The sequence below is a fragment of the Microtus oregoni genome, unplaced genomic scaffold (genome assembly GCF_018167655.1).
Source record: "Microtus oregoni isolate MIOR12 unplaced genomic scaffold, Mior012 000058F_ref0000040, whole genome shotgun sequence".
NCBI classification, from domain to species: domain Eukaryota; kingdom Metazoa; phylum Chordata; class Mammalia; order Rodentia; family Cricetidae; genus Microtus; species Microtus oregoni.
In genome coordinates this window covers 6,930,183-6,956,921 of record NW_024543834.1, presented here as the reverse complement: position 1 = coordinate 6,956,921, position 26,739 = coordinate 6,930,183, and the positions used below count along the sequence as shown (strand labels likewise).

Genomic DNA, 26,739 nt, shown 5'->3' with positions numbered 1-26,739 from the left:
GCAAGTGTTTTCCCCACTGAGCCATTTCTCTAGCCCCTGAGAAACCCAGTAAAGGCACATGGGAGGCTTCTTGAGCTTGTAACTTCTGTAGTAGAATGCTGAATGACAATGTATTTTGGTATTGTTCCATTTTGAAGCATTATTTTGTGTTAAAAATGTATGACATTGCTTTTAGTATTTTAGTCCTAGTGCTATAAACTTTGCCTAAAGCTTAGCTTTCTTGATTGACCACTGGTCTTTTATAATGTATAATTGGTTTAAAGCATTAAAATGGAATATTTTCTAATGCCCTTTTAAAAAAATTCTTTCAGGTCGACAATCCAGTTTCTGTTTTAACACAAGAGATGAGCAAACAGTTCTTACAGTCTAAAAATGAGGGAGACAAATACAAAGTAAGAGAATGAACTAAATACAAACCTAACTAAGGTCATGCTTTCGGATACATAGAAACTGGCTCAGATAATGGGTACTAAGAATTTTTTTTCTCTTCAGAATCACCCACTTAAAGTAATATTGTAAAATAAATTTAAACATTGCCAAGTAAGATGTAGTTATAACTTTTTGGTAGATCTTTATATTTTTAATTTGACTTTTCATTCTTAAAGAATAGATTATTATTTTTTTCAAATGACCTTTAAGAAAATACAGTGGAATGATTTGGCCACTAAATTTTAAACCATTTAAAACTTTAAAGCTAAAGAATTATTTGATTACTACTAAAACTTAGTGTATAATCTTCTGAATGTGTTTTGATACTTCCTATTCTAGAAATTTTAGATTCATTCAGATCAAAGATAGGAATGTAATGTCATTTTTACTTTGAAAGTAGAATGTATGAAAATATAGGAATTCTTTTTAAAATTTCCAAGGTGTATTATTTTCATGCTTAAAGGTATTTTTTTTTCATGAGGTATTAGGAGCTTTTGCACTTGACTGTGTAGATGTGGATGTAACAGGTTCAGTAATTTTAATGTAAAATAAAGTATGTTCTCAGTGTTTATGTATATGTGCTTACATTTTTATGCTTTTTATGTAATTAAGAGTTTGGGGGACCATCGTTGTCCCCCTTTTTGTACAGAAAAGCCTAGAAAATCCTAAGTGTACTTTTCTTTTTGTTGATATAGTTCTTCATGAAAGCAACCCAACTTGAACAGATGAAGGAGGATTATTCATATATTATGGAAACAAAAGAAAGAACAAAGGAGCAGATAAATCAAGGAGAAGAGGTTTGTAAATACCGTAAATCTTTTTGATATGAGCTCAGTTCCTAGATTACTTAAAGTAAAAGTATCAAAATTATATTCCTGTGTATAAATCTATGTCTTCCTAAAACGAATGGCATTTTTTTAGCACACTAAATTATATGGCATTTAATTTTTATAATTAGGGAATTAATTTTGTTTTGTAATAATGGATATGTGTGTCTTTTTTCATCTTTTAGACAGTTTTTTTTTTTTTTTTTTTTTTTGGTTTTTTCGAGACAGGGTTTCTCCGTAGCTTTTGGAGCCTGTCCTGGAGCTAGCTCTTGTAGACCAGGCTGGTCTCGAACTCACAGAGATCCGCCTGCCTCTGCCTCCCGAGTGCTGGGATTAAAGGTGTGCACCACCACCGCCCGGCTTTTAGACAGTTTTAAACTAGAAGATAAGGCCGTATCTTACCTTTCATATCCCTTCTTGTGTAACTAATTGGTTGTACAAGGCATCACTGATTCTCACTAGAAGTAGTTTGGAAATGTTACATAATATTTATTTTGTTGAGTACAAGCCACAAGCTGATGATAAACCTGGTATGACTCTGTAGTAGGTAGCTGATCACACCAGCGGGATAGTGGCCTTCTTTAGGCATCCAGTGGCTTGTTAGCTGCTGTCAGACCGTACCTTAACATTTTGGCCACTAGGACAAATTGTTGGAATCTTTGAATTTTTAAATAATTTCTACCAGTCGTGCCCTGTATCAGTCTGTTTTAAATAGAATTTTGAGTTGCTTTTATGTTATCTAATGGGATTACCAAGTAGAAAGTTGGTTATATAAATTAGAAACATCGGAGTAAAATCTGATCTTGATAACATTTTTGAATCCAAATACATAATATATTTTATTTAGATCACTAGGAGAGCAGGAAAGGCAGACCCAAGTCTGAACTATGAGAGGAAGCCATATAAGACAAAGCAAGAGAGATTTGAGAAGTGGTTATGGCTGAGAGCTGTAGAAATTGACAGGACTTCTCACTATTTTAAGTTGCAGAGTCTTCACAGATGTTTATGGCAGGTCATGTTTCAGTAGGGAGAAAAACAGGAGCCAGATCTGTAGAGTTAGAAAATAGAGTAAATACAGATAGTTTTCATGAAACTTGGTGAGAAAGGAGAAATGAGATTATAGAGTCCAAGACAGCTAGGGGATAGAGATGACCTTTTAGATAACCAGGCCACCTCCTTTCTTTTGCAGCAGTCCCTGCTGATAGCTACTTTAAAATGCTGAAAATTGTTGAGTGCTGGCTTTGATAACCTCTGAAGGCAAAGGCAGGGAGCTCTAGTGAAGAAATCAGGAGGCAGGGAAAGTAAGTTTGGAAGGATTTCGAAGTAGATTGAAATAATCTTAGCTAAGGAAGGTAAATTGGATTGGAAAGGGAATCAGAGTAAGATTACAGTATTGAGGCTTGATTGAATATAGAAAACGTGAATGACGGGGACCGTCCACGTAGGTGTAAAGAACATGCACTCTGGAACCCACTTAATACCCTGTTCTCATGACATATTTTGTATTTGTTTCATTCGTTATTAAAAGAAAATTAGGACTTGTTTGATTGGGGGAATACATTTTTTCTCTTTCTAGTATCTTTTGAGTACTTGTTATGTTTATCTGGAAAATTAGGCTTGTCTAGCCTTTAGAGAAGAATTAAGAGTTAGGGATATTTAGATAGGGAATTAAGCAGGAAATGAAAAGGAAGCTTGAGGACTTGTGTGATAGTGAACTTGTAATGCTTTGCTCATAATAGTTGATCATTTTTATAGTGCAGCACTTAGCAAAATTATTATACTTAGCACAAGTGTACCAAAAGACTAAAGTCTTTATTTTTACATTAATGATGTCATTTTTTAAATAAGTATTTGTGTGGTACCAGTTTAGGCCTTGTCTTAAATAACATATTTACAGAATATTTCCTTCTGATGTTTATAAAAATAATCTTTTTCTTTTAAGCGACTTACTGAACTAAAGCGCCAGTGTTTGGAGAAAGAGGAACGTTTTCAAAATATTGCCGGCTTAAGTACAATGAAGACTAACTTAGAGTATTTGAAACATGAAATGGCTTGGGCAGTGGTAATTTTCACTTTTTTTCATCTATTTTCATATGTAAATTCATAACTTTTTGTAATTCATAACTTTTTTTATAATTTTGTATATGATTGCATTTCAGGTCAATGAAATTGAAAAACAATTAAATGCTATTCGAGATAATATCAAAATTGGTGAAGAGCGTGCTGCCAAACTTGATAGGAAAATGGAAGAACAGCAGGTACTTAGAGGTTCTTACAAGGATATAATCAGTTAGGTCATGAGACTACTGGTGCTGGTTTTGATCTACAAACTGTGTATTATCTGTATGTAAGTCTGTTAAACTTGAACCAGTTTTGTAATTTTCCAAAGATTATATATAGCAGCTGCAGCGTTTTTGAAACAGACCTGTATTTGTCTATAATTCTGTCTGAGCCTTGACTGCTGACTGCTGACTTCTTGTGCATGTGGACAGTAGGATTTTGTAAAGGAGTTGAAACATAAAACACTTGAAAGAAAGAGAGATACTGAAGTAACTGTCTGTAGATTCACACTAAAGTGAAGCATTAGTGAACTGAAGACACTAGAAGTGAGAACAGTGTCCAGAGAAACTTCAGGGTGCTATGATGTATGATCCAGAATCTAGATTTCCTATTTGTAGAGTTTGTTAGAGAACTTCTTAGGGTTGTTCAAGCGTAGGTCAGTGATTTTAGTATACTAACCGACTGTGGAACTGCACATAGGGCTTCCTGCACTGTCATGCCTAAGTGGAACTTGTAGGAAGGCCGCTTGTTTGTTCCTGGCTACTCAGCCCCAAAATAACCACACAAAAACTATTCATTAAATTACTGCTTGGCCTATTAGCTCTAGCTTCTTATTGGCTAGCTCTTAAATCTTAATTTAACCCATTTCTATTAATCTGTGTATTGCCACGTGGCTTACTGTCAAGGTTCCGGCTCGTCTGTTCCTACGGCTACGTGGCATATCCCTGACTCTGCCTTCTTTCTCCCAGCGTTCAGTTTAGTTTTCCCCGCCTAGCTCTATTCTGCTATGTGCAGACCCAAGACAGTTTCTTTATTCATTAACCAATAAAAGCAACACATAGACAGAAGGACCTCTGACACCAGGAACTCGTAGCTCTTTTGATCTTTATAGGTAGAGCTTCTTACAACTTCTCCACTCCCAACCCTTTATCACCTGTGTGTAGGTACGTAAGATACGTTTGTAAATCAAACATTTACTGATACTAAATCATAAAGGAATTTTTGTTTGTTTTTTTGGGACAGGGTTTTTCTGTGTAGCCATGGCTATCCTGGAACTAGACCAAGCTGGCCTTGAACGCAGAGATCATCCTGTCTCTGCCTCTTGAATGCTGGGGTTAAAGGCAGGTGCTACCACTGCCTGGGAAAAGAATTTAACATAATTCTTCGGTGAACATAAAATTTTACCTTAAAGACTAGCGCAAATTTGTATAATAAGATGGGTGTTTTTTTTTTAACCTAAGTAATTAAATCTTTAGCTCTGTATTTGATACTGTGCTTCATACATTTTTAGTGTTTTTTTCAGAGTTGGTGTCCTAGGTTTATAGTCATCAGTGCTGAGAGTGCCACTTTATATAAAAACACACAGTACAAAGTACAGGATGAGTACAAAGTAGCAGAAAGCTTTTTAGAAGGCTCATTTTAGAAATTTGTTGGAAATACTGTTCTAATCTCAAGGAATTTTTTAAGCAGTGTTTTGTTTTGGGAAATGAGGTTTCTCTGTGTACCCCTGGGTGTCCTGAAATTCTCTCTGTAGACTAGGCTGCCCTTGAACTAACTCAGAAATCCTTCTGTTTCTGCCTCCCGAGTGCTGAGATTAAAAGTGTGTGCCACATGCCTGCCTTAAGCAATGTTTTGGTGGTTTGTTGTTTGTTTTTTGGTTTTTTTTTTTTAATGAAACTGGAGTCAGAAACTCAGAGCAGTTTTTAAAAGTAAGCACCTTAACACAGTAATAATCTAGAGATACAATAATTTGATATAAGCTACAGAATGATGGAAAGAAAATATTAATGTTCTTGTTCTCCTTAATTAAGCCATTATGTTACTCTAACTTTATGTATACAATAACAATACTTCAGTTTATAACAAAACTCCCAGACCTGAGCCGAGGTATAATTTAGACAGTGTGGGTGTTTACGTGACATAATGGTGTATATAGTGCAAAGTGCTCATATTGTGTTGAGAACCAAGCCTGCAGTGAAGGTGTGTGATACAGCATGGGCAAGTACTGCCAGAAACACCTTAAGTTCATTATGCATTTGATTTTTCTTTCATTTTGTTCATTTGGGAGCATTTTACTATTAAAGCATTAATTTTTTGGACTCACATTCTATTACATGTTACCACATGGGGTACAGTTCAACTTAAGAAGTAGTGCTTTATAAGATGGCCTTCCTCGTCCTACTCTGTCGTTTTGGATTACTTATGTCTGGCTCTTCTACACCCTACTCTGTGTGTCATTATGGTTTGTGTCTGGCCCTTATTTATCCTATTCTGTCATTGTAGATTGCTTACGTCTTAGTATTTTATTCTCCTTTGCTTAAGGAATTTCTGCCCAAGCGTGGTTGAAATTTAAGGATGTAATCTTCCCCAGCTTACTGCTTCTTGCCTGTCTTCAAAGCAACAGATGCCTTTACTTTAAGGGTTCTATTGTTGATCCACCTATGGAAAGATAGTAGCCGTGAATGGTGTATTTGCTTTGCCATCTCTAGGCAAGGGTTCTCACTCCCTCTTCAGGTAATAAGTGGAAGTTCAACCCTTGCCACCATTCTCACCTCAAATTTTGTTTCTGACATAGTAGCCTAAAAATTTTTCTTGAAATATTTTTATCCTCTTTGCCTTACTTCTCAGATTGTCTTCTCAGATTGTTGTAGAAAAAGTTAAGTACTTTCCTTGAGAAATACTTCCTAGTCTAATAATGAAACCTCATTTGAGTAATAGATGCTCATCTCTTTTCAAAAGCTAGTAGTTGTGAAGAAAGCTATAGGACTTTCTTTTGTGTAAGCATTTGGTATTTCTGTAGTAAAAGTATAAACTTTTGGAGGGTAAGGACCATCTTATAGTGATAGTTATATCCTTCCTACCATTTATCTTTTAAAATTTATTTGTATGGGTGTTTTTCCTACTTGTGTGCTTGGTGCCCATAGAGGCCTGAAGAAGTTGTTGGAGCCCCTTGAACTGAAGTTACAGATGGTTTTGAGCTGCCTTGTGACTTCAGGGAATTGAACCTGAACCCTCTGTAAGAGCAGCAGGTGTTTTTTTTTTTTTTTTTTTTTTTTGGTTTTTCGAGACAAGGTTTCTCTGTAGCTTTGGAGCCTTTCCTGGAACTAGCTCTTGTAGACCAGGCTGGCCTCGAACTCCCAGAGATCCGCCTGCCTCTGCCTCCCGAGTGCTGGGATTGAAGGCGTGCGCCACCACCGCCCAGCAGCAGCAGGTGTTTTTAAACTGCTGAGCCATCTGTCCATTCCCCTTCCTAACCTTTTACCCTTATTTTTTTTTGTTTGTTTGTTTTTTTTCAAGACAGGGTTTCTCGGTGTAGCTCTGTAGTTTGTAGCCTGTCCTAGAACTTGCTCTGTAGACCAGGCTGGCTTTGAACTGACAGAGATCTACCTGTCTCTGCCCTGCCTTCCTACTATTTTTTTTATGCAGCACTTTTAACATGACTTTATTATTGTTTGTAGACTGACTTTTGAATAGAAGGTTTCTGACAAAAGAGTATATCATACAAACTTTGAATTTTTGTTAACTTGATAACATTTTTTTAGCCAGACAATGGTGGCTCATGCCTTTAAGCCCAGTACTTGGGAGATAGAGGCAGGTGGATCTCTGAGTTCAGTGCCAGCTTGGTCTACAGAGTGAATCCCAGGACAGCCAGGACTCCACAGAGAAACCCTGTCTTGAAAAACAAACAAAAGAAGAACAAAAAAAGGAAACCATTCTTTACTCCATCATCCTTAGTTGCTTGCCTTGTTTTTCCTTTCCCTCCTCTAGTCTCTTCTTCATCTACCAAGCTCTAATTTTGTATTCCTCTTGTTTTATTGTCTTGTGCTGAATTACAAGTGTGAGCCACCGGACCCAGGTGTCTTTTGTTCAGCTCCAAGGTCAGAGCTGAGAGTGTGATGCTAACACATGGCCCACAGAGACAGGCCTGTGTTGGATTCTTTATAGAGGAATTTTGCTAGCTTCTGATTTAAATGGCACCTCCCTTCCTCCTGTCCTTCTAATTCTCATTTTGGTCCCATAAGACTTTATATTTGTTTTATTATTCAAACTTTTCCTATAAATTTCCTGTCACCTTGCCTTCAACAAGTTTGAGGATAATCAGATACCAAGATGTAGATTTGATTTGTACATTATCTTTACTTTAGAGGATTGAGTTATAAGCTATGGATTATGGAATATATAGCTTTTCTACCGATCATCTCATTTCACTTCATTATGTTCTCAGTTGAACTTCCGTTATTTTTAACTTCTGGAGTAGATACTGATAACTCTGCACATGCTCTGGTGTCCTTCCCTAAAGCTTTGACCTCAACTTATATCCAGGTGCATTTTAATTAACACCCTTCCTGTTGCTAGCATAAATGCTTCTCCTTGAACCATCCTGACTTTGCCTGGCATACCTACAGTTTCTTTTTCTGTGTTTTTATAAGTATAGATATGATATATGCTACATGATATTTGGCTTGTGTATATTTTGTTATGTTGTATCTTTCTTAAATCTTTTTCATTTAAAGACACTTTCTTTGTATACTCAGGATAGCATCTATTGGATAATTAAATGAGTCCAAATTGAGTTATATTTTTGTATTTTATGTAACTGATTGCCTAACTTTTAACTTTAAAGGCTTCATCTCATTTATTTATTTGTGTGTGTGTGCACATATGTGCACATGCATGTAAGCTATGGCATCCAGAGATGCCTTGGGTCATGCCAAGAGGTCATAGGACAGCTTAAGAGAGTTAGTTCTCTTCAGCATATTGGTTCTCAGGTTGAACTTTTGTTGTCAGGATTGACAGTGGGTGCCCTACCTGTTGAGTAAAATTAATTTTATTGGACTGTGATTGGTCCATATTTTTTTATGTTTTTCTTGTTATTGAAAGAAAATAATTAGAGTATTTTATTTTATTTTACTTAAAGGTCAGACTTAATGATGCAGAAAGAAAGTACAAAGATATTCAAGATAAACTAGAAAAAATTAGTGAAGAGACAAATGCCCGAGCTCCGGAATGCATGGCTTTGAAAACAGACGTCATCGCGAGGACGAGAGCCTTTAATGATGCCGAGGTGGGAGAAGTCTTCTAAACGCAATGACTGCTGTCTTAGCTTTTCCTTGTCTGCTATTTTTTAAAAAATAGTGTTTTTCCATCTGGATCAAAGTAAACATGTTTTATTCCCTCATTAAAAAAAATGTTGTTTCAGCCGGGGAGTGGTGGCGCACGCCTCTAATCCCAGCATTTGGGAGGCAGAGGCAAGCAGATCTTGGTGAATTTGAAGTTACCCTGGTCTGCAGAGTGAGTTCTAGGACAGCCAGGGCTACCCAGAAAAACCTTGCCTCAAAAAATAACCAAACCAAATGTTGTTTCAAGTGATCTTGGGTGTCTTTCGATGGAATGTTTATGTATTTCTACATGTTAACTAATTTGTTTTTTTTTTTTTTGGTCAGGTTTTGTATAACCGTTCCCTAAATGAATATAAAGCATTAAAGAAAGATGATGAACAGCTTTGTAAAAGAATTGAGGAGCTAAAGAAAAGGTAGTACAGTAGCCTGGTATTTCCACAGTCGCCTCTCTGTAATGATTAGGCATCGTGAGTGGTGCATTTTCTGTATTGATGTTAATGAAAATTCGCTACAGTGACTTCTACTGTTAAATGTTAGGTTGCATTTAGCCCATTTCCTACTTTTGTTTTATTACTCTCCTTAGCACTGATCAGTCTTTGGAACCAGAGCGCTTGGAAAGGCAACGAAGAATCTGTTGGTTGAAAGAAAAAGTACAGGCCTTGCAAGACCAGGAAAGTTCCGTCAATCAGGAGGCTGCACAGTTCGAACAAGTTATAGAAAAGGACAAACAAGAACATGTCCGGATTAAGTAAGTTCACACCTTCCACTTCCTGAATATTGTGTAGTTGTGATGTATTAGAGAAAACAGCTCTTTTTGTGATAGCAGTAAAGATCCTTTTGACTTGGTTTGTTTGAGTCAGATCTCACTACTGTATCCGTGCAAAATAAATGCAATGCGAATATCAAAGAATATTTACCACTTTAATGATAAACTTACAGAACCGAAGTTCCAGCGTGAGGAAAAAAGGGCCAAGCCGCCTCTCTGCATGCCCATTTATTGGCAGGCATTTGCCCGAGGCAAACCCCACCCCCTAAACGGGGCTGTCTTAACCCTACATCTCCCCCTTTTGTCTAAATAAGACAGAACTAAACCAAATATAACTATAAACAATAATAACAAATGATAAATATAACAAACAATATTGAGAACAAAAGTTTTGCTAGGGAGTAAATATTACTTAACAAATGAGAGCTATCCAAAATGTGCAACAAATGACAGAGACAACAGACTACCTGGGCAATCACCCAAAATCTCGTTTGCAATGTTGAGTCAACCAACTTTGGCTAAGGCCTAACATAACTGACATACTATTATCAAATGTAAGGAACTTTCTTAGAATTATCCTACCCTGTCTTGGCAAGATAAGACAATCCTGTTTCATATCTTAGTCAGTAGTTGATGTATGCGTTTTTCTTAACCCAAAGGCCAGTTCTGCCAAGAAGACAAGCTCCCAGTGGAGTGTCTTTGGTGCTCAACATTCTCTCGGGAGTAGAGTGGTGTTGCCAGGAGTAATTGTGTCTCGATGGCACAGAATTCTAGGTTAGATTAAAGGCCATTTTCTACAGCTCTTCAAAGAGGCTGAAGATTATACTATCTATACTAAAAATAATCTCTATGTATCTAAAAGACCCTACACACTACATAATGCCTCTGAGTGCTGGGATTAAAGACTGCAGCACCACACCCGAACTGCTGATAGAGATGTATTCCAATTCTTTTTCTAAGACTTTACTCATGTTTTAACAGTTTGTGAGGTGCTTGTTCCATTGCTATTGCAGCACCTTTAATGTGAGTTTTGAGGTCTGCTGGCGGCTTTTGTCTGGTAATTCAATTTGTAAATAAAATGAACCCACATTTTTCATGTAGTAAGGTTATTGATTAACATGGAAATATGGACAAAACCCTAGTATTTTTGTATAACTTAGTACATAATATATTTCCTTTTTCTGCTTTTATATTTTAGGAGAGAAGATTTAGATGTGAGGCATACACTGACCTATAATCAGAGACAATTAAAAGAACTGAAAGATAGTAAGACTGATCGACTGAAAAGATTTGGTCCTCATGTTCCAGCTCTGCTGGAGGCAATAGATGATGCATACAGGCGGAGACAATTCACTCATAAGCCTATCGGCCCTTTAGGTATTTGTCATTGTTCTTGATATTGTCATTAACTTGAGTTCTTAGTTATAAGAAGTATTCTGTTTAATAAGCTATCTGGTTATGTATTAACTTTGATTAAACTAAAGGGTTTGGGTGGTGGTGTGGGACAGATAGTCTGATGTATGTCATCTTGAGTTCTTAAGCCTGATCTTCCTGTGTCTCCTGAGTGCTGGGACCACAGGCATGTGCTACCACTTTTGGCTCATGTTTTTTAAACATAGCGAGAAAATCACTTTAAATGCCTACCTTCCTTTTTTTTTTAAAAAAAAAAATATTTATTTATTATGTGTACAGTATTCTGTCTGTGTGTATGCCTGCAGGCCAGAAGAGGGCACCAGACACCATTACAGATGGTTGTGAGCCACCATGTGGTTGCTGGGAATTGAACTCAGGACCTTTGGAAGAGCCGGCAATGCTCTTAACCTCTGAGCCATCTCTCCAGCCCCCTGCCCCCCCTTTTTTTTAAGAACTAAAACTGAGAAGGGAAAGAAAATTTAGGGAAAGAATATTAATCAGTTAGCCAACCTGTTGCCATGAATACGTAAGAGACAAAACAAAAGCAGCATTCCTCTCAGATTCATGTGCTTCCTATAAATGTCTTCCTTCTCATTTGTTACTTCATTTAAACAATCTGATCTCCAGTCCTCTCCTAGTTTCAAAGTCCATGCTAATGTGTTTTCATTTATTTCTACTTAGGGTTTCAGAAACTTTTGTCACGTTCTTCTAGGTAGTGATCTCTGTGTAGGACTATATGACTTAAATATTTATGAATCCTATAATTTTTTTTAATGTGTGTGGGGGGGGATCACTTTTAGGTGCTTGCATTCATCTGCGGGATCCAGAACTTGCATTGGCCATTGAATCTTGCTTGAAAGGACTTTTGCAAGCGTATTGTTGCCATAATCATGCTGATGAGAGAGTACTTCAGTCATTGATGAAAAAATTTTATCCGCCAGGGACCTCTCGGCCTCAGATAATTGTTTCTGAATTTCGGAATGAGGTATATGATGTGAGACTCAGGTAATCAGATAAATACTGTCTCTGGTTTTGCCTAATTGTGTACACGATTAAAAAGGTATTTCATAGGATGCTTAAAGAGCTATTTTCCTCTCATAGGGACAGTAAAGGTGAAAGAAAATAAATGTATTGAGTTCCAAGATTGAATTTTGATTCCTTGCTATCTTCACTTTCATAAATCCTTATCTCTGTTTGTTTTGTAAGTCTAATGCTACCTGATTTATTTTTGAGTAAATTTGGATGCCAACATATAGTTGCCTTTGTTTCTTTCTAAGCATTAGTTAAATTTATATCATAAGATATAGGTGTAATTCAAATGAGGGGGTCATTAAGTTGTTGTGGTTGGTCTTTTTTTTTTTTTAACTTTACTCTTTTGGGAGCTTCTAAGTAAATTATATGGAGTCTTAATATTACTTATAAATGCCTGGTCTTACCTTGGCCAACTTTTCTTAAATTATCCAGTCTGTCTTTTGCCTCTGTGCTTTTACCTTTCTCTTACTTCTGTAGATCTTGCTCTCACTCTTACTCCATGGCTGGCTGTGTGGCCAGGTGACTGATCCCTCTCTGTCCTCTTCTCCTTGTTCTTGCTCCTCCTCTTGCTTTCCGAGCCTTCTTCTCCTTCTACTTATTCTCTCTGTTGGGAGCGCCTCCTATCTTTTCTCTTGCCTTGCTATTGACAGTTTAGTTCTTTATTAGACCAATCAGGTGTTTTAGACAGGCAGAGTAACACAGCTTCACAGAGTTAAACAAATGCAACATAAAAGAATGCAATACTTCTTTCCATCATTAAAAACCAGTGTTCCACAGCATAAACAAATGTAACACTTCCCAAACTAATATTCCACAACATTAAGTCATGTGTTAGTGAGATTGGGAACATGGTAAATAACTAGTCCTTTAATTAATGAATTTGTCTAAGGACAGAAACACACCTGAACTGGTGGCCTGCTTGCCTGATGGGTTCCAGATAGGGAAGTTGGAAGCTGTTTTACAAAGCTGTGTGAGGGAGAATGCCTCCTTGTGCCTGTTGTATTGTTTGTTTTAATGAAGGGTTTATTTCATTTTTAACTAATGGGGTAGGACGTCTTGAGGTTTATACAGATGAGTACAGGTCCCACCGAGCTAAAAAGGGACATTTGATTCCCTGGAGCTGTAGTTAAAGACAGTTGTGAGCCATTTGATGTCAGTGCTGGAGTCCTCTGTAAAAACAGCAAGCACTTGAGCACTGAGCCACCTCTCCAGCTCCCTGTTTAGTCCCGAACAGTTGTGTGGACTGCTTTGTGATTTGCCATGGGGCCAGGTGACCAGGAATGCTTATCACTGCCTGGCTGACCTGGTGTTTTCCAACCAATGTGTTTCCAGAGATAGCAATATATAGCAGCTCTGACTTACAGTATACTGTGGAAGGGTATGAAGGTAAACTAAGTTTGTGCAGTATACTGCTAATTTTTGTGGGGGGCAGCGGATAATACAGTTCACGTGCTGAGAATGAGGGCATTGTACTGGAGTTGTAGGAGGCTCGGAAATTATGCCGTTGAAAAGTCTAAACCAACTCCTGCAAATCACTGAGGAAGTTGACTGATACTCCACTTAAAATATACAACTGTGGTAGCTGCAGTGGTTTTTGTTAATAATGCGGCTTTATAGTTGTCAGTAAGACTGTCTTTATTAAGACTAAAGTAGTTAAGTTTTTGAACGTGCAGGTGTGACAAGGAGGAGAGAAGCAGTTGAGGGTACTGCTGAGAAATTATTTCGTAGAAAGTGGAGCCTGGGAGAAAATGTAGCTGGCTTTGTAAAATATTCACGCTTAACAGGCAGAGCCTGAGAAAAAGTTTGTATAAGATTGTGAAATTATAGAAATTATAGTTTAATAAAACAGATGTGGGTGACGGCAAAGTAAGTGTGTTGTTAGCTGGCATCAAGTCTAATGTGCTAAAGTGCAAAGTTGTTGAAGTAGTGGAAAGATCTAAATTGTAGTATTTTTATTGTTGGCTGGCTATTGATAAGAGCCTTTTTGATATGATGGGAGTAGGTTTAATAATTTCTAGCTGTCTTAAATGTACTGAAGAGGACTTGTGCATATGTAAGAACAACTATTAGAACATCAACTGTATCAGATACTTAAGATGCATTTTATTTGTTTATGAAATGATTTTTGGTGAGTGAGTTTGGGATCTGCTTGACTCAGTAATGGGCTTGCAGCTGTGTCCAGCTTTTTATATGGATGTGGAGGATTTGAACTCATGTCCTCATCCTTGCAGATATTAAGCATTGCTGAGCCATCTCCAGTTCCATTTATTCAGTGAAATAGTTATTCAACTATTTAAAATGTGTTTTTATTATCTAACTTTTATGTTTGTGTACAGTTATAAAATAAATTACAACTGCTATTATCAATTTTGAGCATGATGGTTGTGTGTCTGGGTTTAAATCAGTATTTCCAACTTTAAATTCTAGCCTGCCACTTAAGTATCCTTAGGATGTTAGGGAACTTACTAAGCTCTCTGAAGCATCCTTATCACAAAAAATAGAGAGGATATGTTATAGTGGTTGTTAGGACATTACATGAGCTTGTATTTTTTAGGTGCTTAGAGCAGTGTCTTCACACACTGTTTTAGTGTACTTGTTCAGTAAATAAATAAATCTCTTACAGACATGTCTTCAAATTATTAACAGATATTTCATATTCTCTCACAATAGTCTACTTACCCATTAAATTGCACGATTTTGCTCTTTTTTTTTTTTCTGTTTAAAGTTTGTTAAGTTGCCCTCCCCCTTTGTTTTCTAGAGCTGCTTACCATCCGGAGTTTCCAACTGTTCTGACAGCGTTAGAAATAGACAATGCTGTTGTTGCAAATAGTTTGATTGACATGCGGAGCATAGAGACAGTGCTGCTGATCAAAGTAAGGCAAATGAGTCAAAATCTTCATAACTGAACTTTTTCGTAGATATGTTTCTGTTGTTCCATCATCACATGGGAAAATCTATAGGATAATATAGAGTTGGTTGTTTGTGCAGTTGTTTGTTCCCCAAGAGACTTGTTACTTTGGGGTATTTGTAAAGTATTTCAGAAATACATTATTATTTTGAGAATTATTTCCATGTTTAAATAAAAATACTTAAATATTCTTACCAGTAGATAAAATTTTGAAGTATATCCATGAGAAATATGTTGACAGTGTTTTTAAAATTACTTTCTTTTCTATTCTAGAATAATTCTGTAGCTCGTGCAGTCATGCAGTCCCAAAAGCCACCTAAAAATTGTAGAGAAGCTTTCACTGCTGACGGTGATCAAGTGTTTGCAGGTCGTTATTATTCATCTGAAAACACAAGGCCCAAGTTTCTAAGCAGAGATGTGGATTCTGAAATAAGGTTTGATTAAGTTAGCTTTATTTTCCCACTATGCTCCTTTGGATTCTGTTGTCTTTAACAGCCTTCCCATAGAAATTCTCTCAGGGAAGTATTGTGTTTGGTCTTAAAAGTTTATTTCACTTGATGTGGAATTTAGCATATATTTTGACAGTAATATTGAGTACCAAATACACAGAATATCCTCAACAGCTGATATACACACAGTGCCTCCTGTCCATAAGCTGTAAGGACACTGTACAGAGTGGGGACTAGTGCTTCCTTGGGGAGCACGTGTACTGGAAAGACTAGTTCACACCTGTGAAAGAATGGATTAGAGATTTGAAGCAGTCCATGTGGAAGAAATGGAGCTGTATTGCTGCTCACTGTTGAGTCACAGTGATTTTTTTTTTTTTAAGCAAGAGTTCAGTGTGCTGAGCTACATTCAGACATAACCTTCCTTATTTGTCTCATATATAGACATTGTTTGAGAAAACAAGAAAGATCAGTTGACACAGCTAAAACATAGGCCTAGGAGCTGAGTGGTGGTGGTGCATGCCTTTAATCACACCTGGGAATCAGAGGCAGGCAGACCTCTCTGAGTTCAAGGCTAGCTTGGTCTTCAAGAGCTAGTTCCAGGACAGGCTCTAAATCTACAGAGAAACCCTGTCTCGAAAAACCAAAAGCAAAAACATAGGCCTAGGAAAATAAGGCTGGTACAGAGTGAGTTGAAAAGTTAAATCAGGAGGGGGAGGTGGGAGTGCACGTTAGTCAAGGAATTGATGGGAGGAGGCAGAAGCAGATGGATCTCCGAGTTTGAGGCCAGCCAGGTCTACAGAGCGAGTTCTAGGACAGCCAGAGCTACACAGAGAAACGCAGTGTCCAAATAGAAAAACGAAACAAGCAATTGAGAAGTTAAAAGAGTCATGTCATGTCCTTAATTATTAGAGAGGTTTGCAAAAAAAATTTTGGTATCATTGATATCTTGAATTCCCAACAAAACTAATTTTCTTTGGCGAAGTGATAGGTTAGGCCTTAGTTAATGATTTAGTATATGTTTATAGTAAATTGGCTTAAGATAAAGATCTAGTGCTAGTGCTGTCCTTGCTACTTGTGAGTTCTGGCTACCATGTGCGAGGTCTCAGATTCACCCTCCAGCTCCACAAAAGAAAGGAAGGAGAGGGAAAGGAAGGGCGTCTGAAAAAACTGAGCCAAAGTCAAAGGATTCTAAGTTCTAAGTGACTTGCAATGTAAGGAAATGAGGGCTTTGTTGAAGTTTCTCGTTTTCAGAAGCTAACTAGTTTTCATGTGATTATTAAAGTAACATGAAGTTATTATAAGGTTTTGGTAATTTTAAATAAAATTTCTTGATTAGTGTAGGAAAAGGTTGAGGAGAAAAAAAAACCACCAGGTGAATGTTGTGGCCCTTGGTTTAGTGTTTCATCCCAAAGCAGTCCCGTGAGGAAAGCACACATGATGTGTGAGTAGGTTCCTAGGGCCTGTGTGTTGTTGAACTGCATGATGAAACTGATAGGCAGTGCTGAAGTAGCCTCCAGAGTTCATGCTTTCACTTGTTCCTTCAAACAACAACTACTTAGTGCTTGCCAAATGTGCTAAGGAGTGGTGGGTAGTTTATATGTGATTGGTACTGTGGAAACCAGCAAAGTGCAGTGCGGAATTAGAGACTGATGATCACTATTTGGTTGGAGTACATTCATCTCACACAAGCAACTTGTATACTTAGCTCGTGTTTAGTATGTCTTATTAGGTAACAGATTTTCTTTATCTTGTGTAAACTAGTAAAGCAGAACACTGAAACTATAGCTCCATTGTTGCAAAGAGACCTTTCATGGTTGTGGCTTCTGCCTTTCTTGTTTTCCATTTCTGTGTCCTCTTTTCCCTCCACTCCCTACATATTCTTACCATTTGTTTTTCTTAAACATGAGTTGTTAACTATTCTGTTCAGTCTTGTCACCACCACCTGTGTGTTTGTGCATTTGTGCTCCTGTGCTCTACCCAGCTGACCTAGCTGGTAAAACATGTGTCCAGAACAACATTTGCATTCCTGTAGTTGTGAGGACATAAAGGATCTTGTCCTGTTCATATTTAATGTTGCATATAGTCTGCTTGTCTTCTTTTTGAGGGATTGAATCTTTGTCCTGTTTCTGCCTTCACCTACCTTCATGCATAATTCCTGAAGAATAGAATTTGTATCTAATCTTTGTTAATCAAGTAAAACGTATGTTTAGATGATCTTTTGACATTTCTGCTAGTTTTCACTAATAACTTAGTAGCTTCATAAAATAATTGATAGGGTTATATAACTGGTTTGATGGAATAGGGTTTTGTAACTAAGTTATTACAAATAAACTTCCTTGTTGTAAAAGAGCAAGGTATCTAATAAAAGAGTTTATTTTTTTCTTTTTTCTTTCAAGTCATTTGGAGACTGAGATTGAAAATAAAAAGGCCCACATAATAAATCTTCAGCACCATTTGTCTGCCCTTGAGAAGGATATTAAAAGAAATGAAGAACTCCTTAAAAGGTGCCAGCTACATTATAAAGAAATAAAGGTAACAAAACCAAATAATAGCCTTTGATTTTCAAAGTTAATTGTATAATTTTGTCATTCATTTTCTTAAATATTTTGGCCTCAATCCCCTTTGTATTCTTAGGCATAACTTTCTTTTACGGGTTGTATTAATTAGGGTTTCTATTGCTGTGGTAAAAGACCATGACCAAAAACAAATTGGGGAGGAATGGTTTTGTTTCGAGCTTAAAGTTCCACATCACAGTCCATCATTGAAGGGCAGGAACACAAGGCAAAAACAGGAGCAAGAGCTGATGCAGAAGCCACAGAGGAGTATGCTTACTGTCTTTCTCCTCATGACTTTTCTCAGCCTGCTTTCTTAGAACATCCAGCCAATGGTGATCTGGGTCCTTTTATATTAGTGACCAATCAGGAAATTATACTACAGACTGGTCGGAGCATTTTCTTTTTCTTTTCTTTTCTTTTTTTTTTTTTTTTTGGAATAAAGAAAGAATATTTCTTTATTTAATTTTATTTTTTTTCACATTTTTTATTTATTTTTACTTAAAAATTTCCACCTCCTCCCATTTCCCTCCCCTTCCCTCCTCCCCCTCCCTTTCCCTCTCCAGTTCAAAGAGCAGTCAGGGTTCCCTGCCCTGTGGGAAGTCCATGGTCCTCCCCTCTCCATCCAGGTCTAGGAAGGTGACCATCCAAACAGACTAGGCTCCCGCAAAGCCAGTATATGTAGTAGAATCAAAACCCAGTGCCATTGTTCTTGGCTTCTCAGTCAGCCCTCCTTGTCCGCCGCCATGTGCAGAGAGTCCGGTTTGATCACATGCTCCATCAGTCCCAGTCCAGCTTGCTTTGGTGAGCTCCTGTTAGATCAGCCCCACCATCTCAGTGGGTGGGCGCACCCCTCGCGGTTCTGACTTCCTTGCTCATGTCTTCCTTCCTTCTGCTCCTCATTTGGACCTTGGGAGCTCAGTCCAGTGCTCCAATGTGGGTCTCTGTCTCTAGCTTCATCCATCGCCAGATGAAGGTTCTATGGTGATGTGCAAGATATTCATTAGTATGGCTATAGCCTTTGCTGGAGAGGATGTGTGGAGTAAGGGGAACACTCATCCATTGCTGGTAGGAATGTAAACTTGTGCAACCACTTTGGAAATCAGTGTGGCGGTTTCTTAGGAAATTCAGGATCAACCTACCCCAGGATCCAGCAATACCACTCTTGGGAATATACCCAAGAGATGCCCTATCATATGACAAAAGCATTTGTTCAACTGTAAGACTTTAAGACAATCCTGAAGCCATTTTTGACAATTCTGAATTCTCTCAGCCTCTGTGCCATAGTGCTCCCCCTCCTCCCCTGGGAACCAAGGACCTAACAGCTACACTTGCACGCATGTACTCAGTTCCTGAACAATTACCCATATACGTATGTTTTGGTTCTGTCCCCTGGGAAACGGGGTCAAAATGACCTCTTACTTCATCTGATCTGGCAACAGCTTTCCAGTCAATTATTGGTAATAGCCCTTTCGAATAAGCCAATCACAATAGTCAAAGAACAACCCCCCTTGCTTCTGTGGCCCCTTTAAAAGTAGACTATACCCACTATTCGAGGTCTCTCGGCTTCCCGAATGCTGAGGGACCCTGTCATGACAGAATTAATAAAATCCTCATGCTTTTGCATCGGCTGTGGTATGTGAGGTGGTCTCTGGGGGCGACTCCTTCTAGGTGTTTGGACGCTAGAGTCCAACACAACTATGTTCATAGCAGCATTGTTTGTAATAGCCAGAACCTGGAAACAACCTAGATGCCCCTCAATGGAAGAATGGATAAAGAAAGTATGGAATATGTACAGGGCATTTTCTTAATTAATGATTTCTTACAGATGATCCTAGCTTGTGTCGAGTTGAGGCAAAACTACACAGCACTAGTGTGTTGTTGTATCTTATCAGTACTTAAAGTTTGTTTTGGTTTTTTTGTTTGTTTGTTTGTATTGCCCTGCCTGTCCTTGACTTGCTACTTGGACCAGGCTGGCCTTGAACTCACAGAGAACTGCCTGCCTCTGCTGTCCAAGTGCTGTGATTAAAGGTATTTTCACTGCCCAGTAGTACTTAGAAATGAAAACAAAAATTTTGGTTTTTGATTTGTACAGTTATAAGGTACCTGTAAAATTGAGAGAAAGCGTTGATAAAAAATGGTGGATAATGTTACAGTGCTTTTCTGAAAATACTTTTAACTGCATGGACTCCCAGATTTCCCAGGAATTATTTGGGTCTTTGAGAAGGACACTGTATTTCTACAGTGATCTTTCAATAATTTGAAACATTTGTTACTTTAGAGAAGCATTTTCTCTCATAGACTCAGTTATTTGGAATGCTAAGGTAGATTTCGTCTATCTTCTCTGCATGGCTGTGGGTTAGTAGTGAGAAGGATCATGGTAGAATGGGAAACACTCTCACCTGGTTATGGAGGAATACAGATGTCTCCTTTGTTGACTGCTGCATCCTGCTGTGAGATAAGCATAGTAGAGCTTCGTAGTGTAATAGTCTTCCAAGGAATTCTGTTTTTGTTAAATTCTAAATACTTCCTTTTTAGATGAAAATAAGAAAAAATATTTCTGAAATTCGGGAACTTGAGAATATAGAAGAACACCAGTCTGTCGATATTGCAACCTTGGTAAAATGCTTTTCTTCCATTTAAATCCTGGTTGTCCTGGAACTCATTTGTAGCCCAGGCTGACCTTGAACCCACTAAGATCCTCCTGCCTCTGCTTCCCTGAGTGTTGGGATTAAAGGTGTGCTCCACCACTGCCCTGTTCTTCTAACACACGTTAGCAAAGTGTGTGCATCTAAACAGTGTACTGAGAGCTCTGCTTCTCAGAGAAGTGCCTGGCATTCCCCCTGACTGGGGTCTGAGGGAGGTCAGGACTCTCTTTCCAGTCAGTCAGGGTTGAGCTTGGATTTCTTTTTCCAGGTTCATATTCTGTCTGTCTCTCTCTCTCTCTCTCTCTCTCTCTCTCTCTCTCTCTCTCTCTTTTTACATGTTTTTCTATACTTAAGTTTTCTAGCCTTCTATTTGTGACATCCAGTTTACCCTTTTCTGGAGCACAACAGAGGAGCACGTGACTCACGTCCTCCGTGATGAGTGGCAGCATATTTGTCACTTACAGTAAGCAGTGAGCACCAGCTCTGGTTCCTGTGCTGCAGAGCTTTGGCTAATGAGGATTGTTGAGTTTTTTTAGTCTTGTTTCCTTCCTTTTATTCATTTATTTTACTGATAAACTACCTTTTATAAAAGCATAGGTTATATTTTAATTTTTTTTACTTAGCCAATACCATATTGTCACAGAATAAATACTGATTTATACAAAGTACATTTTGAAAGGAAGCTAGTAGATTATTTTACTTGACTGATGAATGCAATTCCTTCCTTCTTTTGAACTTTTTTGCCCTACCTTGTAAATTTCTGTTTAAGCATGAAAGTGTTTCATTTGTTTTTTATCGTAGCTCTGATTTTTCCTGTTGTCCTTTCTCAGAGTATATGTATATATATTGTTGTTGTTATTGGATAACTTGTATTTAACTCTATGTTCTTTAAATTTTATCAGGAAGATGAAGCTGAGGAAAATAAAATTAAAATGCAGATGGTTGAGAAAAATATGGAACAACAAAAAGAAAACATGGAGAATCTTAAAAGTCTAAAAATTGAAGCAGAGAACAAGTATGATACAATTAAATTAAAGATCAACCAGCTGTCAGAGCTGGCAGATCCACTCAAGGTATCTGTACAGTTCTTTCTTTTCTGTTACAGCTTATTACCAACAAACTTAGAGATCCTCACGGGTTAGTTGTAAATATAAACATAAATTGTTGAATTAAGCCGGTTATTACAAAATACTCTGCTCTTGACTTTAGAAAAATGATTAATTGGATCAAAACCTTTGTCTTCCAGAAGCAGCAATGGTAGGGGTGTTTTTGAATGCTTGTTTCAGTCTCTGCTGGAATCTTCCCACCTTAACTTAGTTATTCATGAATTAGCAGCTGTGACAGCCAGCTCGAAATAAATTGTGATTTAAGCTGTTTATCAGCACATCGCAGTTAGATTTGAGACTGATTTCTTTGATGTGTTTTGAAACAGGGTCTCTCTGTTTTATTAACTTCTTGAACTAGGAGGTTAGTCGTTCTCTGCCTCCCGATTGGTAGGATCAGCGACTTGTGCCATCACACATGGCTCTGGGCTGTTTTCCTTTGACTTTTATTTTAAGCATATACTATTTGTTACTATATTTAGGGAAATAAAGTGAGGTGAATTAAATCAAACTAATTAATTATTTATATATAAGTTAATAAACTGAATTTCAATTCTTATGATAGTTTTGCTATTCTGCACCTTATTGTTAATGCCATGCCAATGAGTAATTCTGTTTTCACAATTTGAAATTTCATTGATAAAGCACAGTTCACTGGCAAATGAACTGATTATTAGGGATGTACAATTTAGACATTAAAGTTTTTGTTTTTCTTCATACAAACAATACTATTGGCTAAGATAAAAAATAAGAAAAGACAGGTCCTAGAGGAAATAAGTATCAGCCTACAAAATACCCAAGAATGAAAAATAAAACAAAGTTAGTATTTTGCCTTAAAATAAGAAAAGGAATGAAACTTTAAATGTCAAAAATTTGAATAGATAAAATAAAAATTTTGTCTCAAGAATTGCAACAATGAAACTATAATAAAAGTAAGGTAACATTGAAAATCTTACACAGATAAAAGAATTGAACAGGGTCACTCAAAATATTAATAGTGATGTGCTAAAGCAGAAGATTAGCAGATAAATTATTTGCCCAAAAGATTTAAAATTAGAAAGGAATGAAGAACAAACCATGTTTTGGGCTTATTTGCTCTTGATCTGCTTTGTATATGTTGCTGCGACAAACTCAGGACTTTCTTGTGCTAGCAGTGCAAGCACGGTAGCTCTGAGCTTTCCCTCTCTGTGTCTGTTATATTCTCTAGTGCTCTAATTTCTATTTTGAATTCTCTGTTCTTAATTAATACCTAAGGTCCAGCAAACACTGGAATTGGGAGTTCTTAACTAAGTTCAATAAAAGACATTAAGAATTTTTTATCTTTGTTTTTTGCCTTGCCTTTAAATTGTTGTAAGGTAGGAGCGTAATTCTTTGGTAAACCTGCTTGTAATCAAGTACTAGCAGGAGGTTTTTCCTCCTCCTCAGAATGTCATACCAGCTGTCAGTAACAAAGCCAAGATGATTTTCAAACAAAATAATTGAATTCCTAAGACTCCCACTGTAATATGTTAGCAGCTGCCAAATATAGTGAACTTGGGAGTATACCCAGTGTTAGTCAGAGGTGTCGTGGGGAGGTGGTGAGTGCACTCAGAGAGAACTTGGTGTATGGGCACTTTATCAGGTAAGTAAGTTGTCCCCTGTTCCCAGAGCCCCAGATCACCCACTTTTCTTTATAGATTATATGGTCTTTATTGAAATAGGATGAATTAAATCTTGCTGACTCTGAAGTGGATAGCCAAAAACGAGGAAAGCAGCATTATGAAGATAAACAGAAAGAACATTTGGATACCTTAAATAAAAAGAGAAGAGAACTTGACATGAAGGAAAAGGAGTTACAGGTTAGCCAATGGTTTGATTTGCTTTTCTTTCTTTCTTTCTTTTCTTTTCTTTTCTTTTCTTTTTTTTTTTTTTTCGAGGCAGGGTTTCTCTGTAGCTTTGGTGCCTGTCCTGGAACTAGCTCTTGTAGACCATGCTAGCCTCGAACTCACAGAGATCTGCCTGCTTCTGCCTCCTGAGTACTGGGATTAAAGGCATGCACCACCACCGCTCTGCTCTTGATTTGCTTTTTTCATTTCAAATTATTTTATCTACAACTTGAATCATTATGATTTTTGTAATTCTTTTTAGTTTTTGTTATTTTTTACTTTTTAGATTTTTTCATCCAGTATATTCTGATAATGGTTTCCCCTCCCCCAATTCCTCCCAGATCTTGCCCACTTTTTTTTTTTTAATATTTATTTATTTATTATGTATACAATATTCTGTCTGTATGTAAGCCTGAAGGCCAGAAGAGGGCTCCAGACCTCTTTACAGATGGTTGTGAGCCACCATGTGGTTGCTGGGAATTGAACTCAGGACCTTTGGAAGAGCAGGCAATGCTCTTAACCAGTGAGCCATCACTCCAGCCCCACTTTTTTCACCATAATCTACACATTATCTTTCTTTATTATTAGAAAATAGAGATCTAAAAATAATAATAAATATAACAGAACCAGAATAGGACAAAACAAATAAATAGAAGAGAAAAAAACGCAAACATGTACAGATGCTGAGACACACATTTTCACACACAGAAAGCCCATAAAGACAAAATCAGAAACCATAATGCAAAAGATCTATTTCTTGTTGACCATCTGCTGTTGGGCATGAGATCTGCTCTTAAGTGTGGTTTGTATACCTAGTGAAAGTCCGTTGGGATCTTCATCTGTGTGTGTTAGTATTTGGAGACAGCTTCTGGGTTAATGTTGGGTCTGTTGTCTTAGCAGTAAGATCCTTTGCGGGTTCTGTACACGTTAGCACAGTCTGTGAGTTCCTGTGTGTGACAGTCTTGTTGTGTCTGCAAGGCCTTGCTTCTTTGGTGTTCTCTATCTCCTGTGGCTGCTCCTACAGTCTTTCTGCCTCTTCTGCAGAGTTCCTGAACCCTGAAGGGAAAGTTTTGATGGAGACATCCCAGTTAGAATGGAGTGTTTGAAGCCCCCCCCCCCCCACTTCTCTGCACATGCACATTGTCTGGTTGTGGGTCTTTATTTGTTCTAGGAGGAAATGTCTCTGATGATGACTGAGCAAGGCACTGATCTACAAATATAGTAGAATGTTGTTAGAAGCAATTTTATTGCTATGTTCCTTTAGCATAACAGAAGTATTTTGGTTTCCCATAGGTCTATGTCCTATCTAGTCTCAGGTGCTTGGCCACTCAGTGCGGTGTGTGGGTTCCATCTCATGGAGTGGGCCTTAATTCTATTCAGATAGTGATTAGTTAACTTCCTCTTCTATGACATCATTTTACCAATGTATCTTGCATGAAGGTCACCACTGTAGATTGAAGGGTTTCTATAGTGTTTACATTGGGGCTAACCTTTCTCCTCTGGTAGTGTGTGTAGAGTGCCTTCCAGTACCACGAACACTAGTTAGTTGAGGTGAAGGTTCTGGGTAAATAACAGTTAGATTTCTCCATGATCCGTGATTTTCTTTCCATCTTTTTGTAGATGTTGTCTTCAGCAGTAGGTCCATCAGTTGTGGAGAGTTCCAAGGAGCCCCTTAACTATAAAGTAATAAGCTTCCATATGAAGTTTCTATACATATTTCATTTTGGTTAGTTTTATCTTCCCCCGTTCTCCCATATCTCTCTGATCCTTATACTCTTGTTTTCATCCTTCCTTCCATTTTGCTATGTTGTCTTTCCTACTTGCTTCTTATGAGCCTTTTTTCCCCAATCTCATGTTTCTAGAAAAAAAAAAAACAAATTGTCTTTGTTTTCTGCAGGTACTTGTGTAAATTAACAGGGAGACTTAGTATCCTTCAAAATGTGTCTCAGTGCTTGAGAATATGGCTCTCTCACTAGGTATTTCTCTTTAAGTGCATGCCACTGAATGTCAGGGCTATGCCTCTGCATCACTGGGGTGTGTGCTGGCAGGGCTTAACTCCTGCCAGCTGTGCCTCTTCATAGCTAAGCAGCCACTGGGTTTTTAGGGAATAAATTGAAGATAGTCTTCTAGCCAGAAGAGGTAGATTCCATCTTTGCTTTATGTCGTAAGGAAAATGAGTGGAACTCTTAATCTGTTCCCATATTTGTTTCAAACATTATACAATACATTATGATATAAAATAGATACTGTATGAGAAAATACTTGCATTTCTTTTTCATTGCTTATAAACAGGATGGTCTGTGTTTTCCATCCCTCTGTTCTTCAGAGTACATCTTAAAGATGGCACATTTCTAATGACAGGGAAATTTATTTCTTCAATGTAAAAGCAAGGAGAAAAACATTAATATGGGTTGGAGAGCTGGTTGAGCAACTAAGAGCATTTATACTATTCCTCCACAGGACCTGAATGTGCTTTTCAGCACCCATGTCTAGTGTTCAAAACTGCTTGTAACTCTGCCCCCCCGGGGGGGGGGAAGGAATGGAACATCTCTGGCCTCCACAGGCATCTATACATACATACATACATACACACATACATACACATTAGTAAGGAGGTTTGCTTGTTGGTTCCTGGCTGCCCAGCTAGCTTAGAGCTGAAATAATCACACAGAAACTATATTATTTAAAACATGGCTTGGCCCATTAGCTCTAGCTTCTTATTGGCTAACTCTTACATCTTAATTTAACCCAATTCTATTAATCTGTATATCATGATGACATCATGGCCTACCAGCAAATTTTTAGCATATCTATTTCAGGGGGCCGCTCCATGGCATCCCTTGACTCCACCCTTCTTTCTCACAGCATTCAGTTTTGTCTTCCCCACCTACCTAAGTTCTGCACTGCTATAGGTCCAAAGCAGTTTCTTTAATCATTAATGGTATTTAAGCATACAGAGGGAAATCCCACATCACATAACTAAATATATTAAATCTTCAAAAAAAAACCCCCACTGATAGTAAATGTATGTCTTAAATTTAAGTTATTTTACTTTGCATGCTTTGGCAGAGTTAGTACAATGAATTATCATAACAAAGAAGTTTTTAAGATCTAAATATCATTTCTTAGGAGAAAATGTCACAAGCAAGACAGATCTGCCCAGAACGGATAGAAGTAAAGAAATCTGCATCAATTCTAGACAAAGAAATTAATCGGTTAAGACAAAAAATACAGGCAGAACATGCTAGTCATGGAGATCGAGAAGAAATAATGAAGTAAGTGATCTTTAATTTTCTACTTTAGTGTAATATCCATGGATATTATTAAGACTGAATCATTTTGTATGT

At 37.6% G+C, this 26,739-nt stretch overlaps 1 protein-coding gene across 2 annotated transcripts in view; it reads left to right on the top strand.

Moving 5' to 3' along the window:
- The window catches only part of Smc6 (structural maintenance of chromosomes 6), a 62,210-nt gene that overhangs the window by 19,198 nt on the left and 16,273 nt on the right, over positions 1–26,739 (top strand). The window contains exons 7-22 of one of the 2 annotated variants that reach the window (XM_041639403.1): positions 312–392; positions 1,125–1,226; positions 3,199–3,318; positions 3,416–3,514; positions 8,455–8,601; positions 8,981–9,069; positions 9,240–9,404; positions 10,621–10,799; positions 11,636–11,840; positions 14,626–14,740; positions 15,049–15,209; positions 17,621–17,756; positions 20,315–20,395; positions 21,327–21,497; positions 23,228–23,365; positions 26,522–26,667. In XM_041639403.1, the coding sequence (XP_041495337.1) occupies positions 312–392; positions 1,125–1,226; positions 3,199–3,318; positions 3,416–3,514; positions 8,455–8,601; positions 8,981–9,069; positions 9,240–9,404; positions 10,621–10,799; positions 11,636–11,840; positions 14,626–14,740; positions 15,049–15,209; positions 17,621–17,756; positions 20,315–20,395; positions 21,327–21,497; positions 23,228–23,365; positions 26,522–26,667 (2,135 nt within the window). The remainder of the gene's footprint in view (positions 1–311; positions 393–1,124; positions 1,227–3,198; positions 3,319–3,415; positions 3,515–8,454; positions 8,602–8,980; positions 9,070–9,239; positions 9,405–10,620; positions 10,800–11,635; positions 11,841–14,625; positions 14,741–15,048; positions 15,210–17,620; positions 17,757–20,314; positions 20,396–21,326; positions 21,498–23,227; positions 23,366–26,521; positions 26,668–26,739) is intronic. The other variant, XM_041639404.1, reaches the window with a different exon arrangement.